General features: G+C 38.5%; 1 protein-coding gene across 3 annotated transcripts in view; it reads left to right on the plus strand.

Moving 5' to 3' along the window:
• The window catches only part of MPPED2 (metallophosphoesterase domain containing 2), a 123,397-nt gene that overhangs the window by 40,488 nt on the left and 65,421 nt on the right, over nt 1–17,488 (plus strand). For all 3 annotated transcript variants that reach the window (XM_083600120.1, XM_083600122.1, XM_083600121.1), the window contains exon 3: nt 316–497. In XM_083600120.1, the coding sequence (XP_083456246.1) occupies nt 316–497 (182 nt within the window). The remainder of the gene's footprint in view (nt 1–315; nt 498–17,488) is intronic.

The following is a 17,488-nucleotide window of genomic DNA, read 5'->3' on the forward strand; positions in this document are numbered from 1 at the left end:
TGGGAAATTGATATTATGAACATGCTTCCCTATATTGCCATCCAGTTATATCTTCTAGGATCATGGATTGGGTTGAGAGAGTTGGATGGGCATATGTGAAGAATATGTGGATATCCCATTCCATGTAACATTCCATTGTGCCATCTACAACAAGGGCATGTGCATGTGCTTACTAGTTTAAAAGCAGGGTTCTGTAACCTGTGGAAATTCTGCACACATATAAGCCGCACCTATATTTTGAATGAATTGTGCCCAATGTGTTCAACATGTGTAGCAAATATTAATTCTGATGGAATCTCTTTATGTTTGCTTTAGGGTCGACCCTATTCCATATGACACCCCGAAACCAGCAGGCCACACGCGGTTTGTCTGCATCTCAGACACACACTCCAGAACAGATGGAATCCAGATGCCTTATGGGGACATCTTGCTTCATACGGGCGATTTCACTGAGTTGGGGCTGCCTTCTGAGGTTAAGAAGTTTAATGACTGGTTAGGTAAGGAATTACTGCATTTTGGTGACCCCAATTAACCTTTGCGATCCAAATGTCACTTACAGCCTCCTAATTGTGTTAAAGCTTTGAAGAACATTTACCCCTAGCCTTGCCATTGTGTTATGTTCTCTTTCTAGTCAAAATATGTTTTTGTTAATTGAGCATGGATTTATATGTTTGTTATTATATTTTCAGTACTTGATGCTCAGTCATTTGGTATCACACGATGACAAAAGCTGAATAGTTGGAGGGGCAGCTGTAAGCACCCTGCTGTTCCTGTTCTGGTGGTTAACTGAGTTTCTGTCCCTGTGCAAAAGACGAATGATTAGCAAAAATATAACTACTGTTCCTACTTTATGCGGTAGAAAATGTGCCTCGAACGGGTCTCTAATGCAGCATAGTGCTGTGAGATGGACATATGTTTCAGATAAAGGGGTGCAAGCATATTAACCTCCTTATGACTGATGGCTTCTCATATGCATTAAAGTCTCCAAGGAGCAAGGCACCTGTTGCCTAGCTGAATTTTGCTAAGTATATCCTAACAGCCCACTGATCTTAGTGAGCCTCTAATAAGTTGACATAATGGTTTAACAAGTAAAATGAAAGACAGCAATGATAGCTCTAAATCGAGGTATTGGGTATCTCTGTCATGTGAGAAATCTTGAGGCCAATTGCATGTGCCTAGGTAACTTGGGGAGATTAGCTACAAAAGGGAGAGGACGGTAGTAAGAAGACTAAAATGGCAAGTTGACCCTTAAGAATGAACTAGCCTTCTAAAAAAGTTTTACTTGTCTAAATGAAACTGCATCATTATAGAAAAAGCCTTTTAAAACATGGCTTTGACACTGCCCTCTTATGGCTTGTGTCTAGTGACCGTGTCGCTAAAGGCCCCTAATGGCATCATTAAATCCCACTGGATTCCCTTGGAAAGCCCCTGGGGAGATGAGAAAAGTGAAATTTTTGTTCATAAAAGGATTTTTTTTGTTGGGGTGGGGATTAACAAGAAAAGAAAAGAAATAGTTCTTCCACATTTTGGCTTTTCTTTACCCTTTATCCCTCTCTCTGTCTATTATTGACCATCTTCCAGTTTATTCCGCATTCCAATTTGATTTGTAAACCCTTTGTCTTACTTTGGACATTGTTTCTCCATTTCTTTAGCCTTTGAAGGCATTGGAGGGGGTTGGACTAAATGACCCTTGGTGTCCCTTCCCATTCTACAATTCTTGGTACTGGGACTGAATACTAACAGCGTTGGTCTGGTATTTGAAATGGTTCATGGCTATAATAATTTAAGGACAACCCTCTCTTCATTAATATTATGCATGCTGTTTTGAGTTGCAGCATTGCTTCATAAGGATAAAGCTTCCTTCTGATATAGTGTAGAGAACGGTCTAAATTGAATTTGGTTTGGGAAATTACTTTGAAATATTTGCTTCTATCGTTTTTATACTCTGCTTCATCAAAATTTGCTTGTAGAGTAGTTTACAAAAATCAAACAAAATACAGTCACAAAACAGAGGCTCTTCATAATTGCTCCTCTTCAAGGTTGCAGACTCAAAAGTTGACTAATCTTCCCATAATCTCCAGGACCCACAGAGCAGAGCTGTGCTCAGCTTCTCTGCCACTCTAGGGAACCTCTTACTTTCCAGATGCAACTCCTATAATCCCTGACCATTGGACATGTTTACTGGGGCTGAAGGGAGTTAGAGTACAACAACAACTGAAGGGTCACATATTCTCTAGCCCTGTTCTGTCTCAGTATATCTGAAAGGCCAAAGCATGCTCAGTGTATCATGGAATATACTTTGCCTAATTAATTCACATGACAGCTATATGTTATGTATCCGGATTGCCTTCCTATTTAATTATTTAAATAAATTGTTTGCAGTAGTCTAGAGTTAGCATTCACATTGTTGGCAGGTCAGTTGATGGAGTTGTCCAGAGCACTGTCCAGTCCAGTATTGATGGATGATTTTCAGCTGGTGCTGCTTCAGGCTGTTGTTGTTTAGGCTTTTTTGACCACATGCGTGTTTGATCCTTGCTCTTTGTGCCTATAAAATCCATCTGGGAATGAAACCTTTTTGGGCCAAGCAGTTTATAAATTCACCAATACAAGAGGAAGTGGTACTGAACTTGCCTGAATGTGATGGTAGTTTGATGCACCTGAAAAAACTTTTCCTTGGGCCAGAAGATTTCAATAACTGCAGACCAATGGCAAATGTTTCCTTCCCAGATGAAGTTCTAGAATACTTGGCCACTGATCAGATCCAGGTTGTCTTGTTGATTTAACTTTTATCCATGTAAATCAGGCATTGGGCCTAATTTTGGTACCATGAGTAACTTGTTTGCCCTTGTGAGGGATAATTTGTGTTGGGATTGTAACTCTGCTTGCTTTTCTTGATCTCCCAGAGGCTTTCAATACCATCGGTCATGGTATATGTTTGGGATGTTTCTCCAGGCAAGAGGTAGATCTTCCTGTTTTGCAATCGTCGTTTTGCTCCTAACCTGGATGGTTAATCCTAGAAAGTTGTGCTGGAGGTTTTTTGCTTGGCCTTGTAGAACCTACAGAATAGGGTACTTCAGGACTCAATATTAACCTCTATGTCCAAAGTCCGTTTTGGGGGCCTAATCCGGCCCGTCGGTCAGTTTAATCTGGCCCCTGTGGCAGTTTATTTCCTGGGGTAAAATCCTAAAAAAAACCCGTCAACAATTTCAATCCTAAAAGAAGCTCATTTCAGTCAGGTGTGGTAGCCAGTGTGTTTTGCAAGAGTCTGACTTCAGAAATGGGTGGATGAGAGCCAAAAAGTTGAAGTGCGTAGTGCTCTTTCTGGAGGATCAGGGTCGCAGAATAGGGGTAGTGTTCAATCAGTTGCTGTCACTGAAGGGTACATATGGATGCCATTTTAGTCTGGTAGCCCAGCTAGGTCCTCTATCTGAATGCTGATTACCAGAGTTTAGATGCCTCCTCCTACTTAAATTCAGAGGGTGGCCATAAAAGAGGTGGCCTTTTTGTTAGTGGCCCTATACCTGGGGATGCTCTCCCCAAAGAGATTCACCTGGCACCCACACTACAATCTTTTCAACAGCTGATAAAGACCTTCCATTTCTCCCAAGAGATGTTTGCATTTTTGACAGTATTAACATATTTTATCAGACAGCATTTTAACATAATTTATTGGGAATATTTAATCTGATTGGGTCTTCTGCTTGTACTCTGCTTTGCTTTGTTGTTGTTCACTTCTGAAAAATATTATGGTGTTATTTGCTATATTGACGGTTTTTATTCATTTTAAATTGTCCGTCATCTAAATGCTTTGGAACAGATGACTACTATTACTACTACTACAACTAGTAGTGTATTAGTAATATTTATATGGCAAAGCCAGCTCCAGCCATGCCCGCTGGTATATGGTCCCCAACCACCTAGTCAGTTGCATATGGTCTTTTGAATCAAAAAGTTTGCTGAGCCCTGATTTAAAAGGTCTATGAAGCAGTTAAAATCTACAAAACAACACTAAAAGAAGTAAACCCAACAACCAGAAAGCATCCAACAAATAAATAAAAGCATGAATAATATTTAGCAGTAGAAGGCCCAGAAAGGATAACTATTGAGAACAACTGCAAAAACCAGCCTCTTCAGACAATAAGCAAGAATTGGAGGGCCGCAAGGGCTTTCAGAACAAGAATAAACTTGGCTTGATACAAAAAGAATGAGCAGGAGATGAGCTGAACAAACCTTCCCAAGAACTGCCAAAAATGCTCCATCCTGGGTAACAAACCATCCTCTGTATGGAAAGGAGCATGAAATCTAAAGGTCATAACCAGCATATTAAATTGAGTCTGGAAACCAATTTATAGTCAATTAAATAGAAAAGCCTACTTAAGAGTCTAGCTGAGTGAACAGTTTAGAATCTGATCTTCAATATAACTAATCAAAGTTTATTCCTTCACCTTCCTCCTCCTCCTCCTCCTCCTCCTCATGTATTCCTTTACCATCCCTATATACTGTTATCCAAGCCTTTCATTCTACCTCTCATCTCTGCTTTTCATTAGCCCATCAGCTAACTTTGATTCTTCCTTCACACAATCCTTCCTATACATGTCTACTCAGAAGTAAGTCCCTTTGGGTTCAAGGGGGGGGGGCATACGCCCAGGTGAGTGTGTGTAGAATTGCAGCCCTTAAGTTTCTCCTCCTCCTCATTGACTGATAAATTTTCATTATTGCTTTTGCATGAAAGTCGTCTTAGCTTGTACACTGCATGACCTTTGTGGTCACTTAGTGATTACACACGCCTGCTGAGGTAATTTATTCACTTTGTTTTGGTGTGAACATATCCCAGGGGTCTTGTAACTGCTGTAATCACTTGACCCTAGTGACTGTTAAATGCTTTAAACACAGTTACTTTAAATTTATAATTGTTTTCATTAAAAATCCCTTATAGTAACTTAACTGACCTTGCAGTAAACACAGCATTATGGGCTAAGGGAAGAATTAAAATTATTATGTGATGGCTAGTGTATGTTTTGTCCACATACATTCTCAGATGTATAATACAATTCACATTTCTACCTTTACTATGTAGCTGTATATAGAGCAAGCATACCTTAAAGAGTCCCTTTCCCTGGAGTAAACCCCACTGAACATATGGGACTTGCTTCTGATTAGGCTTGTATCAGTTTGCATTGGAAAGTATGTAATTATAGCACTTGTGGCATAATACAAAATATTTCTTCACATACTGTGTGCTTGGAAGTAGCCGAAAAATGTAGGGCTGTGAAGCAGGATGTAATATTTATCACAATAAATATGGTTATTAAAATCAGTCTCATGATACAGGTTAACTCACATCTTATGCAAGGGTTTGGTTTCAGGAGACCACACATATACACAAAAGCAGTAAAGCCAGGAACCCCTGCAAGATGGAGGTCAGCCTACCTGGCTGGGAAGGCGGTGTGAGGGCTCTGGGATGTTGCTAGAGCCCTTGTGCTACCACTCCAAAGCTGGGTTAGCCCATGATTGCAGCTTTGTACAGAAGTGTGTGTGGGGGGGGGAAATAAATAGATGGAGAATGGGTTTCCACTGCTCTCCCTTCCTTCCTTCCTCTCTCACCTACCCATACAAGTTACCTGTACTGTGTAGGGTGAAGTGTATAAATATGTTGTAACTAAATGGCCCTAGCATTGTAATCCTTCACCAATGTTATAGAGGACCTTTGCTACTTTCAGTTAAGTTGGCTTCCTATGTGGTTATCTTTTTGTTATCAAATTCTGAAATCATGTTATCATATAGAACTCCCAACAGAAAGAGGATCATTTATGTTGCTATTGAATAAAGCAGAGTTTTATTAGCTTTGTCGTATCACGTATTGCTGCTGTGGTTTCCTCTTGTTAACACATTTTCTTCAGGACTGTCCAAAAATATTTTGCCACCCTGAGCAGCTGCACTTAGCTGTAGTACGTTTGAGCTGTGTGATGCAAAAGTTGCACCGGGAATGTCAGCAACATCATAAGGGGCTCTGGACTATACCTCTTGGATTGCACACTGCCTTGTTACCACCCCTAAAAATATGCCTGCTCCTGGCAAATGTTTGCATTGCTTGTACAGTTCTAAGTTATGACTGCCACATTGGATGTTTGTTGAAAGACATTTCAAATAAAGCTCATGTTCTTCTCCACTCCAGTGCAGAATGAGCATGCAAAGTGAAAGTGGAAGCCCAGCTAGAAATGTGTGTGAATAGCTAAATTATGTGGTGCTCACCTTTGTCATGCAAAACAGAGCCAAAAAACAAAACAAAACAAAGCAGGGCAAGAAGAAAGTTGAAAGTTTCAAGTTGAGCTGCAAATACTGATGAGGAGTCAAGCGGATTGTCAGTTTAAATTTTAAACTTTAAGCCTGTCTCTTGATGCAAAAAACCTGGTGCAAATAGCTGCTGTGGAAACATCAAAGAGATTTACATCTCTGCAGCATTTTCCAACATGGTGAATTCTTGCAGATGTCAATGGTCTTACTGCAGTATTTATCCAATTTGGTTGTTTAATGCTGATTTGCATCTCTTGAGTAAATTGTGAATAATATTCTTCCTCACTTGTATATTTTCACAATAATATCATTACAGTTTTTTTCTGTCTGGGAGAGGAGATATAATTACATTAAATTTTTGTTTTGAGCTTCTATCTTCTTAGCTAAACTTTGGTTTCCCTCATTGGTTTCAGTGCAAATGTACTGATGGAATCTGGTCTGAATAAATATTTTAATCAGATAGTTCATGTGTTATTGACAGAAATAAGACTCTAATGAAGATATTGCTGAAGTTTTGGTCAGCTACTGTACTGTTTTTCTGCCTTTTTTGGTTTGTATTTTTAGACATTGATATAGCTAGTGCTTCTCTCAGGCAGAGCAGCGCCTCTGTGTGTTAAAGCTTGTGAGTCATGGTGATATGTGACTTGGGATTAGAGAAAATAGAAGTGTTTGGTTTAACCTTTTGACTAATGTAGAGGAGATGATAACACTTGGAGGGCAGAGATAAGGTGGCAGTTCACTGTGGGCAGGGATATGAGCAGACGACCAGTTTTAATCCCAATTTGTGTCTGTTAGCTCACATGGAAATCTGACAAACAGATTCAGGAGTCTGATGCTGTAGCAGAGTGGCCTGCTTTAAAATATTTACTCGAGGTAATTTACTACATTAGAGTAAAGCAATGTGTGCCATAAAACAATGCATAATAAAGGCACGAAGACTTGAACTAGATGATTAATGCTGAAAGCACAGATCACTTGTTCAGCATGGAAGAATGAGGTGTATTTGGCCTTCTACACCCACCCCATAAGGGATCAGTGCTACCCAGTGCTTTTTTTCCTTTAAAAATGTTTAGGGGTACTCTCGTTTTGACTCAAGAAAACCACCATTTTATAGTTCAAATCAGGAAAAACAAATACAGTAAATGGGCAAAAGTACAAAGAACATGCATTACCTCGTGATGATGAAAAATAGTAATTTTCCTACTCACATTGAAATACTGCCTCTCAGTGAGGCCAAACTTTCATCAGTAAAACACTACACATTCCACACTGCTTCACACATTAAACGCTTGCTTCCGTCTGAGACTCAGGAAACACCTTGACAGAAAATGAGGCCGCCATCGGGGGTGGCAATGGAACTGATGATCCACCGTGCTAGAGAAGAAACTATATATTTTTTAATTAAAAAAATTAGTTTCTTCTCTCATTAGATTCACAAAATGTTTAGGGGTATGTGTACCCCTGCGTCCCCCCAGAAAAAAAGCACTGGTGCTATCCAAGAGCACAGCTGCTGTCCCTGTTTGCAACTGTACACTTTGTTTCCAGTCTAGGAAAGGGAACCATGCATATGGTTCCAGATAGTCAATCTGGCAATTTGGCCCTGGCCAAATATGTAGTGCCTATTCCCTGTTGGCGCACGTAGTTCCTGATCCACCCTCACACACTATTCTGCTTTCTTGTACACATTGCCCTTGGGGCACATGGGTTTTTAAGTAGTTAGAAATCTACTTCTATTCCTCTATGACATTTTCGCTCCCCCCCCCCACGTTATTGCTCTCCTCAATACAGCATATTAATTTGGGTTTATGGCCCTGCTCTGCTTTTCTCATGGTATATATTGCCTGAGTAAGTATAGAAAAACTGAACCGATAGTAATTTCTTTCATTTTAAAAATATGATTTTAAATCAGCCTTCACATGCATTTAATTTTAATTCATTTTTATCCCCAATTGTATATTATTTACTTATTTTAATATTTTAAACTTACATTTATTTAGGGGCAGAAAGTCCACAAGTTTGTCTTATACTCAAAAGTACTGGCATGTATGTTTTGCTTAGGTCTAGCCTTGAAAAAATGCAGGATATTAGAAAGCTGTCCCCCCCCCCCTGAAATGTGGGGTATCTGGAATTCTCTGGGGTTTCCTAATAAATAATGAATGAAAATCCTTTGAAATAAGGCACAGCCTTCAAAATTAGCAGCATATAGTTATCCTCTGTTTTTTTACTTTTTTTTTTAAGGCTATAGGCTTTATTGAAGTAAAGGGCACTTTGAAGAATTCTTGGGTGAAATATTCACAGTATGAATCAAATCTTAGTTTGATTTACTCTCTCATTTTGATGCCTGCCATCTGGAACTTGCTTTACTCTGTATTGCTTCATTTTCTTATGTCCAGAATGAAGATTTACTGTAAAGCGTCATTTTGTGGCACTCAACCCTTAGTTCTTGTTATTAATTTTGCATGCCCCCAATAGCTGTGATTGAATAAAAATGCTAATTTAAATAGTCTGGGGGACTTGGTACGTTTAACTATATCTTTAGAAAGCGATCTCTTTTTAGGACTCTAATTTCATTAATGGACAGGGGCATATCACTTTGAACAAGAGCTTCTGAAGTACTTAATCTGAAAGCTTGATTCTTGGTGCTCAGATACCAACCTTTCTGCGTCTCAAAACCTTCTGTAGATACTTCTCTCATAAACTCCTTTAATAAAGGTACACCACCCTGCAATCTTCTGATAGTAGGTGTGGGTGGGTGTCAAGAAACACTTTAAACAAACGAATGAATAATTGGAACATACCATATTTTTCCGCATATAAGGCGCCCCCTGTTTTTTTGAACCCAAAATTAAGAAATTAATATTTTAAAATAGTTAGGGTTGCCATATTTCAAGAGCCCAAATCTGAGCCTGACCACCCACGCCAGAGCCCAAAGCTGAACCTGGACCGCCCAGGCCAGAACCCAAACCGAAGCCCAGACTGCCAGAGCCTGAACCCCTGTGTATTCACCATCCGCGTACAGTCGTACCTTGTTTCTCAAATGCCTTGTAACTTTTAACGTTTTGGCTCCTGAATGCCACAAACCCGGAAGTAAATTCACAGCATGAATTAATGTAACTTTGTTTTAGAAGCATGGGAGGTTTCTTGTTGCTTCTATATTCAGCAGGCTTTTCAGTGATTCCATTAACATAGGTAGGGCAATTATTTGAGCAAATGTTAGTTGAGTTAAGGACAGTAGTTAACTAATCTTCTTCCCACACCCTCAGCCCCAGGTCTGTGTTTGCATTTGTTTCAAAGTAACAACTTTAGATTATTTCCTGTCTAGATCTTCCCCAAATGATAAAATAACTGCTGCAGATAGTTAGTGATAACTACTAGTGAAACAAACGGAAGAGGGCCCATTGGGTAAAAACATCACATACAGTCATACCTCGGGTTAAATATGCTTCAGGTCGAGTGTTTTCAGGTTACACTCTGCGTAACGTGTTCCGTTACATCCGGGTTTCGCTGCTCGCGCATGTGCAGACGCGCAAAATGACGTCACACGTGGAAGCAGCGACCCGCAGACATGGGTTGTGTTCGCTTCAGGATGTGAACGGGGCTCCGGAATGGATCCCGGTCGCATCCAGAGGTACCACTGTATTATGAACATGATCTTTCTCATCATCTGAATTTCTTGGAACTTGAAATTACATCAACAGGTTTCAATGTATCAAAAAAGTAAACACACAGACAGAGAGAGAGGCAGGCAGGCAGACAATTTAAAAATTAAAAAAAAGCAAAATTAGATGAGTGTGGTGAAGAGTCATGAGTTTACTCAGAATTTCTTGAATATTTCTATTTTGTTTTTACCTGTTAAAGATAAATGTCAATAATGCAGGGGGGCGGAATCTTCATTTCTTTTCATTTATTTCCCATGTGTTGTTGAATTATTTATGTACAGTTTCTAATATCTAGGCAAAGAAATACAACATTTGTTTGTATATATGCTTCTCTTTCTGCACTGAATACATGTATATAATAAAAGCAAAACAGAATCCTTTGCATCTGTTCGGGCATTGTTTTCCTGCACAGTGCTATGGAGGAGCAGCCTGAAACAGAAATGTTTGGGCGGGTGGAGAAAGCAATGCAGATTTTAGCATAATGTCTGGTGTTCAAAGAAATTTTATCTCATCATAAAGATTAGCAGGCTGTGTAATTCAATTTAAAATTGGTCGGCGGTGCCCCCTCTATTACGGAGCCTTTTTGCTTTATGCCGTATACGACTGTAAGGCCCAGGCTGCATGGCAGACGATATTTAGGGCTCTGTCATTGTCGTTGTGCTATTTCTTTTTCTTTGACTTAGCCATAATTGTTGGTGAATGTGAGCATTATGCTAGAATGAGTTAAGAAAATGCTTGCTCAACTGAATGTCTCCCAGGCTTGCCCTATGTGGTAGGAAATGAATTTTCTCTGGTCAAGCAACCACTGAGTGAAGGTTTTCTAAGACTATTTGCTGCTAACAGGGCTTGAGTCTTAAAACTCTCACGTTAGCATTTATTCACAGTATTAGAGGAATTACTGTGTCACTGAAAACCAACATGCAGCAACTTATGTTAATACAAGGGTGGCAAACCCTCACCTTATTGTAATTACCCATACCAGGGGGTTAATCAAGTTTCGTAGAATTACTGTCTTTACAAGAAAAATAGGTAGTTTTCTGAGCAATGCTTCCTACTGGGTATTAGGGTTCAGTTTGATTTGCTAATTAATCCTCTTGTTTCCCTGGGCCAGTAGCCAGCATCTAAGCCCTGGCGTTTTTTGCTTTGGTTTATTGCATCGAGTGTGCTTGCTTTCCCCTAAAGGATTCAGAAAAGTGATGCAGATAAATCTTGTGTTGACTAGAGGCTTGTTTTAGAAAATTGTTGGAGATTGTGGAAAGAATGGATTTTAAGCAAATTTTGCAAAGTGTACGCTGCATTGATGAAGCACAGAAAATATCTGTAAGGTCAGGTACAGAGAGAGGGGGGGGGTTGGTTCAATAACAGAACAAAGTAAAATGCTGTGAAACAATACCAGCTGCATTTCATGGAGAAGACTGAAACAACAAATTGGAATCTTAAGGACTTAAGAGGTTTTTATGATGACATAAACTTTTTAGATGCATAAAGCGTCCTTAGTAGGCATTGTGTATGCATATATGTAAATGAGTATAGAGCAAAAAAAAAAAGGAGTGTTGCTGAATGACAGTGAAATACAGAGAGTACAGTCTGTAAACTGATAAATTCAAACCTTTCATCAAGAGGCTTGATTCTAATTTGTTTAGGGATGAATAGAGACGATGACTGTCCCACTATAGATGATCATTAATTTAACTGATGTTATTGGCAGTGACTGCTTATTTAGCGTATATTTATGCTTTAATTGAATTCTTACCAACAGTAGTATTTGCATTTCATTGCCATTTTACCTCATTTCCTCTCTTACACCCTTGTGTATATGTACCTTTCTTGCAAGATACACACTTGACTCTGGTCCACAAAAGCATATATCAAGAACGTCCAACTCCCAAGAGACTGTGATCTACTCACAGTATAAAAGAACTGGCAGTGATCTACCCATTATCACTGGAGGATTGACCAGAATTGTTGAGCTTTTTTTAGGGAGCCAAAGTTGTTGAGCTTATTAATCTGTTCATTTTTAAAGTACCACAAACCTCTTTGTTGTGTTTGCTGAAATAAACTAATCTAGCTGCCCCACTAGTACATGCTGCAGACAGGTTTGAGGTTTACAAATACCTGGCTGGACCACTGAGTAAAATTGCAAAACCCAAATATAGTAACTGTTCAATTTAAAAAGGCTGAAGTTGGAAGTTTAAGTTGAATGGTTCAAGTTGAAAGGGTGTGTGTGCAAAATGAGAATTAGAATTGGAGTTTCATGTTATATTTGCAAACTAAAGGTTCAGTATCCACAATGTGGGCAAAAAAAGCACTTCTTCACACAGCATGTAGTTAAACTATGGAATGTGGGTGGGGAATAATAATAATAATAATAATAATAATAATAATAATAGGCAATGATGGCCACCAACTTGGATGGCTTAACTTGATAACCAGAAGGTTTGTGATTCAAGTCACCCAGGGACGGCTGTGGGCAAGATTCCTGCATCGCAGGGGTTGGACTAGATGACCCAAGTGTACCTTCCAACTCTACAGTTCTATGATTCTTCCCTGCTGTGGTCCTGAAAACAACCTCTCATCTGAGGGTGCTCTTTGTAGTGAGAGGAAATCCCCATTGGTGTGAATGGGCATCTCTTTCCAATGTAAACAGCAGCTTCAGATGAGATTAGAGCCATTAGAAACCATGAACTCAGTGGGCATACCCTGATTAATACTTCTAAATGGATGGTGTTTCAGAATACCGGTAGTTTTTTTTTTACTGTACAATCAGATTTGTATAAGAAAGATCCACTGCTCTTTTCTCTTGGGGGATATGTTAAATACTTTTCATTCTCTATATAGACTATCTGGTACTGGTGGATAAGTTTGTTGGAATTACATTTCGAATAAAGGAATTTTTCACCCTTTGTATAAATGAATGCAAAGTAATTATTTGGAAGCATTAGTACTGTGTATTGTGTTTTTTTGGGAAGGGGATTTATCAGCAGTTGAGTATTGTTTCCTTCCTTCCCAAACTTTTTGCCTAAGAGTGGAGAACAGCTGTGAAGAGTATAGAACATCTAGAAACAAGGAACGTACGTCTGGGGAGTCCTTACTTTGACAAATGTCTTCTTCACCTAGATATGTTTAAATGATTTCCAGAATCTATCTGACTGACTACAGAAGACAAACCATTACAGCTGTATTGGAAGCATAGCGCTATTGATAAACAAGTGCATCCGTAAGTGCAGCTGTATAAACAGTCATGGCAGACTTTGAGATGAAAGTGGCAAAACCTTACTCGTGGGGAATGTAAATAAGATGCAAATTGTTAAAGCTTCTTAAGTGACTGAAGTGAGAATTATGTTAACTTTCACTGCTAATTACTAGTTCTGGTGAAGTGTACTTGTCTTTTTATGTCATGGTGCTTGAGATTTTCAAACAACACCCTGTAACTTGAGTGTGTTTGTTTGAACAGAATCCTAGAACTTGAGGTGATAGGAAATCAAGGAATTGTTGGCTAACTGTGAAGAAGGCTGTCTGCTCTTGACTTGCTATAGTTGCCAAAGTATATATTTCACAAAAGATTTGAATGCACAAAGGCTCTTCATACAAGAATCTTCTGACACGATACAGCAACTTTTGCCTCTACAAAAGCAACTTATAATTTCATCTTATAATTTACTAAAAATTATATAATTACTCAGGATAAAAGTCCTGGCAAGACCAGTATTAGAAGAATGGAATCTACTTTCCTAATCTTGTGCTTTAGCAACTCTTAACAGAGCCACATGTGCATGATCAAATGTTTTCAGGGGTAAAGAATAGCAGTGGTGGCATTTTCGCATCATTACTTGTATATATGCTTTCTGGGGTGTATGTTAGGTGAGCTACAATCTCTCCTAAAACACTGGTCTCTGGTAGCACATTATTTCATGGGTACTGATAGGAATACTGTACCTTACAGGAGTTAAAACAAGTTTTATATCACCAGTATAGATAGTGAGATATATATATATATATGGGGAAGTATAGATAGTGAGATATATATATATATATGGGGAAGTATTTTCTAATGCACCACTGTTATTATAACTGCTTCCACAAAGTTGTGCACTATTTTTCTATGCCTCTTGCTTCAATTTCCGGGCTTAGAATGGTACTCAGGGAGTCTAGAGAATTTGGCTCCAAATTATTGTCTGCCCTCTAGCCCTAAACTTACTTTAAAAAATATTCCTAGAATTTTCCATGCCCTCTTGGCATTCATCACAAGCAACCTTTGACTCAGTGAGAGCCAATACACACTACCACCCATCCCTTTCTTTCATACCTATATATTAAAAGCTGGAGTAGTGGTGGCAGCAGCAGCACTGGTGAGGGTCTTCCTCACTCCCCTTGCTACTGATGGATGCTGAGGATTCCAGGAGGATCATTCATAAGAGCCAGAAGCTGATACAGTGGTACCTCAGGTTACATACGCTTCAGGTTACAGACTCCGCTAACCCAGAAATAGTACCTCCGGAACAAATTAAGTACTTAACCCGAGGTACCACTGTAGAACCAACTCCTAGAACCCACTGAATCTGTATTGCACTCTTCTTAGCCATCAAACCCGGATTTCAACCTCTGGTTTGGAGCGCAATCTAACTGTGATCAGTGCTGATGCAGATTTAAGACTGCATTTGAAACTAGGGAAGCCAAAGAACAATTTGAAACACTATGTCCACATTAGGCTGTAGAAGAAGTTGATCATCACTGAGTTGATTGGTTTTAGTGTGTGCATCTGCCTGCTGTGTTAATTTTATACATGTTGAAAGTGTTGCTTTTAAACACAGAACAAGTTTTAGAAATCCGCACACACTCCCAAACTGCAACCAGACCTAGAACAACCTAGGAAGAATAGCGCCTTGTGATTTTGTTGAACATTCCTAAATGATTAGGAACAGTAAGCCAAAATTTTGGATAACATTATATCTAACACTGGAGTAATAAAACACTTTTGAAGCAATTCTTCTGTCACATGTGAGCAATTTAAGAAATTACAGATTGATTTGAGTTATGGCAGGCTAACTAGAATGTTGAAATTAGGCTGTTCTTAAAAACATCAATATATTTCAATATATAATTATCAGTAATGGTGAATTGTTATCATTAGGATTCAAGCACCTTGTGCTCTTAATTCACCCTCGTTCAAGTGGCAGTTGAGCTATTCATTTAACTACCTTTTGGGAAACATGTGCTAGGAAAAAGCCCCAAGGTTTTCTTTTGAATTATATTAAGCAGGGCAGTGCTGTCTAATTCATACTGACTCGCTGATAGTGATGTAGTTATCTGAGCTTTCAGGCTTTTTGTAAGGAGCTTCATAAAAGGACAAATAACTATAACATAATAAGCATGAGAATAAAGAGCCCTCTTGGATCAGACTTAAGGCATATCTAGTCCAGTGTCGTGTTGCATGCAGAGGTCAGCTAGATGCCTCTGGGAATCCCTCAAACAGAACATGAAGGCTCCACAGCAACTGTTCTTCATAGGCCTGCTGTCTCTTACAATGATAAGTAGCATATAGCTGTCATGAGCAGTATCCATTGATCTTCTTGGCATCCACAAGTTTGTTCAATCCCTTTTTTAAATGAGCAGAGGCTATGGCTCTTGAGGCAGTGAATTTCATAGTTTAATTATGCACAGGGTGAAATGTTTCAAAGACAATGCAAATGTAATTAGTAAATGACATTTAATAAATGTGTATCGTCAATACACAAATAAAGACAAGCAGTAGCTCTTCAGAAGTTTGTTTTACCAAACGGTGTACATTTAAGTGAGAAGACATTACTATTTCACCTGTGCTCAGTAAACTTTTGAGTTTTTGAGGGAAGGGTTTATTAGTCTGTTTCGCCATCAAAGCTTGTGATTTTGTTTTTCAAAAGTGTTTTACCTTACAAGGCAATTTCAACACTGTTTTATTATTATGTATTTCTCCGGTTTTATAAATCATCAAAACAGAATGAAATGAAGAAAAATATCAGTTGATTTATTTGGTAGTTTCTTCCAATTCATTTTTATTTTAAATATTTTGGCAAAGGTTGGAAGTCTGTTATCCAATTTCCTGAAATAGCTCAATAAATCTTTATAAATGTTGGTCCAGTCTTTCTTTTATGAAAACAGCCAGGATTGTTTTTGAGCTGTTTCTGGCCTTTATCCAGCACAAGCTAATCACTTGAAACTCTCATAGATTTCGGTGGAAGAGTTAAGCACATTCTTGGCTCTCACCAACAGCAGTAGGACATAGAAGTGCTTACCGTTGGCTGGATCATGCCATCTGTTTTTCAATTGATCCACTCCAAAAGTCTAATTGTTTTCAAATTTTGCTTGAGCAAGATATGCAGTCTGAGTCCTTTCATGTGTTTCTTTCTAAGCCCTACTGTTTTAAAATTCTAAATAGCAGCATTCTCATGGTCTTTGAAAAGAAAAAAGTATTTATAAATGAAAAAACCCAGGATCATCCTCCAGCACCAACATGAAGTTGATAATTAGTTTAATTACAGGCAGAAAAGTATTTCACAAGATGACCTTCTTTCCTCTTTGTACAAGTATTCTACTTCCTTTTTATTAAGAAAAAGGAACCCCTTAATTACAATTGTAAATTGCAGAAATAGAGGCAGATGATGTTAGAAGCATTTCCAGGGATGTTTGCTTTAGGTTCTTTGTTTTGGTTCAGTACAAATGATTAAAATTGACTCTTATGTCTTTGTACAAGGTAATATCCACTTCTGAAGAATTTGTTCAAAATCTGGAGATTAGGTTATCTAGTGAATGAAGATTCTACAAAGAAATAGATTTGTGTATTGATGCCTTTAGAAATATTATTTGATGGCAATAAAATGTCCACCGAAATTCCCTTCTGAGAGGAGAAAATGGAGTTTGTTTGCAGTAATTGCATTTTCAAGCATTTACTCTCTCACTTTCCAATATAAGTTAAGCCAATTGAAACCTGTGATTTGGTTTTGCTTAGCAGCAAAGGTACCATGTAAATTGATCTGTGATGCACTTCTAGAAAAGGCTTTGAAAGTTTTGAAATTGAGATGGCATTTTCTTATTAGATTTAGATAGTATGAGGATTCATTTCTATATTTTAGCCTAATGTAATATTAGCCAAAAATGTTCTTTTTCAATTTGCCTTTAATCAAATTCAAGACACCCATTTCTGTTTAGGCCCACTGGCAGTATGAAGGGTAAAATTATTTTCATGGTATATACGGTGCAGTCATAGTAAAACCGTTTAAAATCACAGTAAGAGACTTAAAGTAAGAGACTTGGAGTACAATTTGTGATCCCTAGTATGTTATAATTTACAAAATTCCAAAAGAAAAACGGATAGGCTCTGTTCAAAACAAAACAAAGCTTGAATCCAAGTCATGAGTGCTATGGTGTACATATTAAGATTATGGACATTTAGTCTTTCCTTTTTACCCATGTGGAAGCTGTGGCTGGGTACACTCATATTTTTCTGCCCTCCACTCCCACCCCAATGAAGTGAATGCAGAAGCTTTTGTGGGCAGTGG

Source organism: Podarcis filfolensis (genome assembly GCF_964270895.1).
Source record: "Podarcis filfolensis genome assembly, chromosome: 1".
In the NCBI taxonomy this organism is placed as follows: Eukaryota; Metazoa; Chordata; class Lepidosauria; order Squamata; family Lacertidae; genus Podarcis; species Podarcis filfolensis.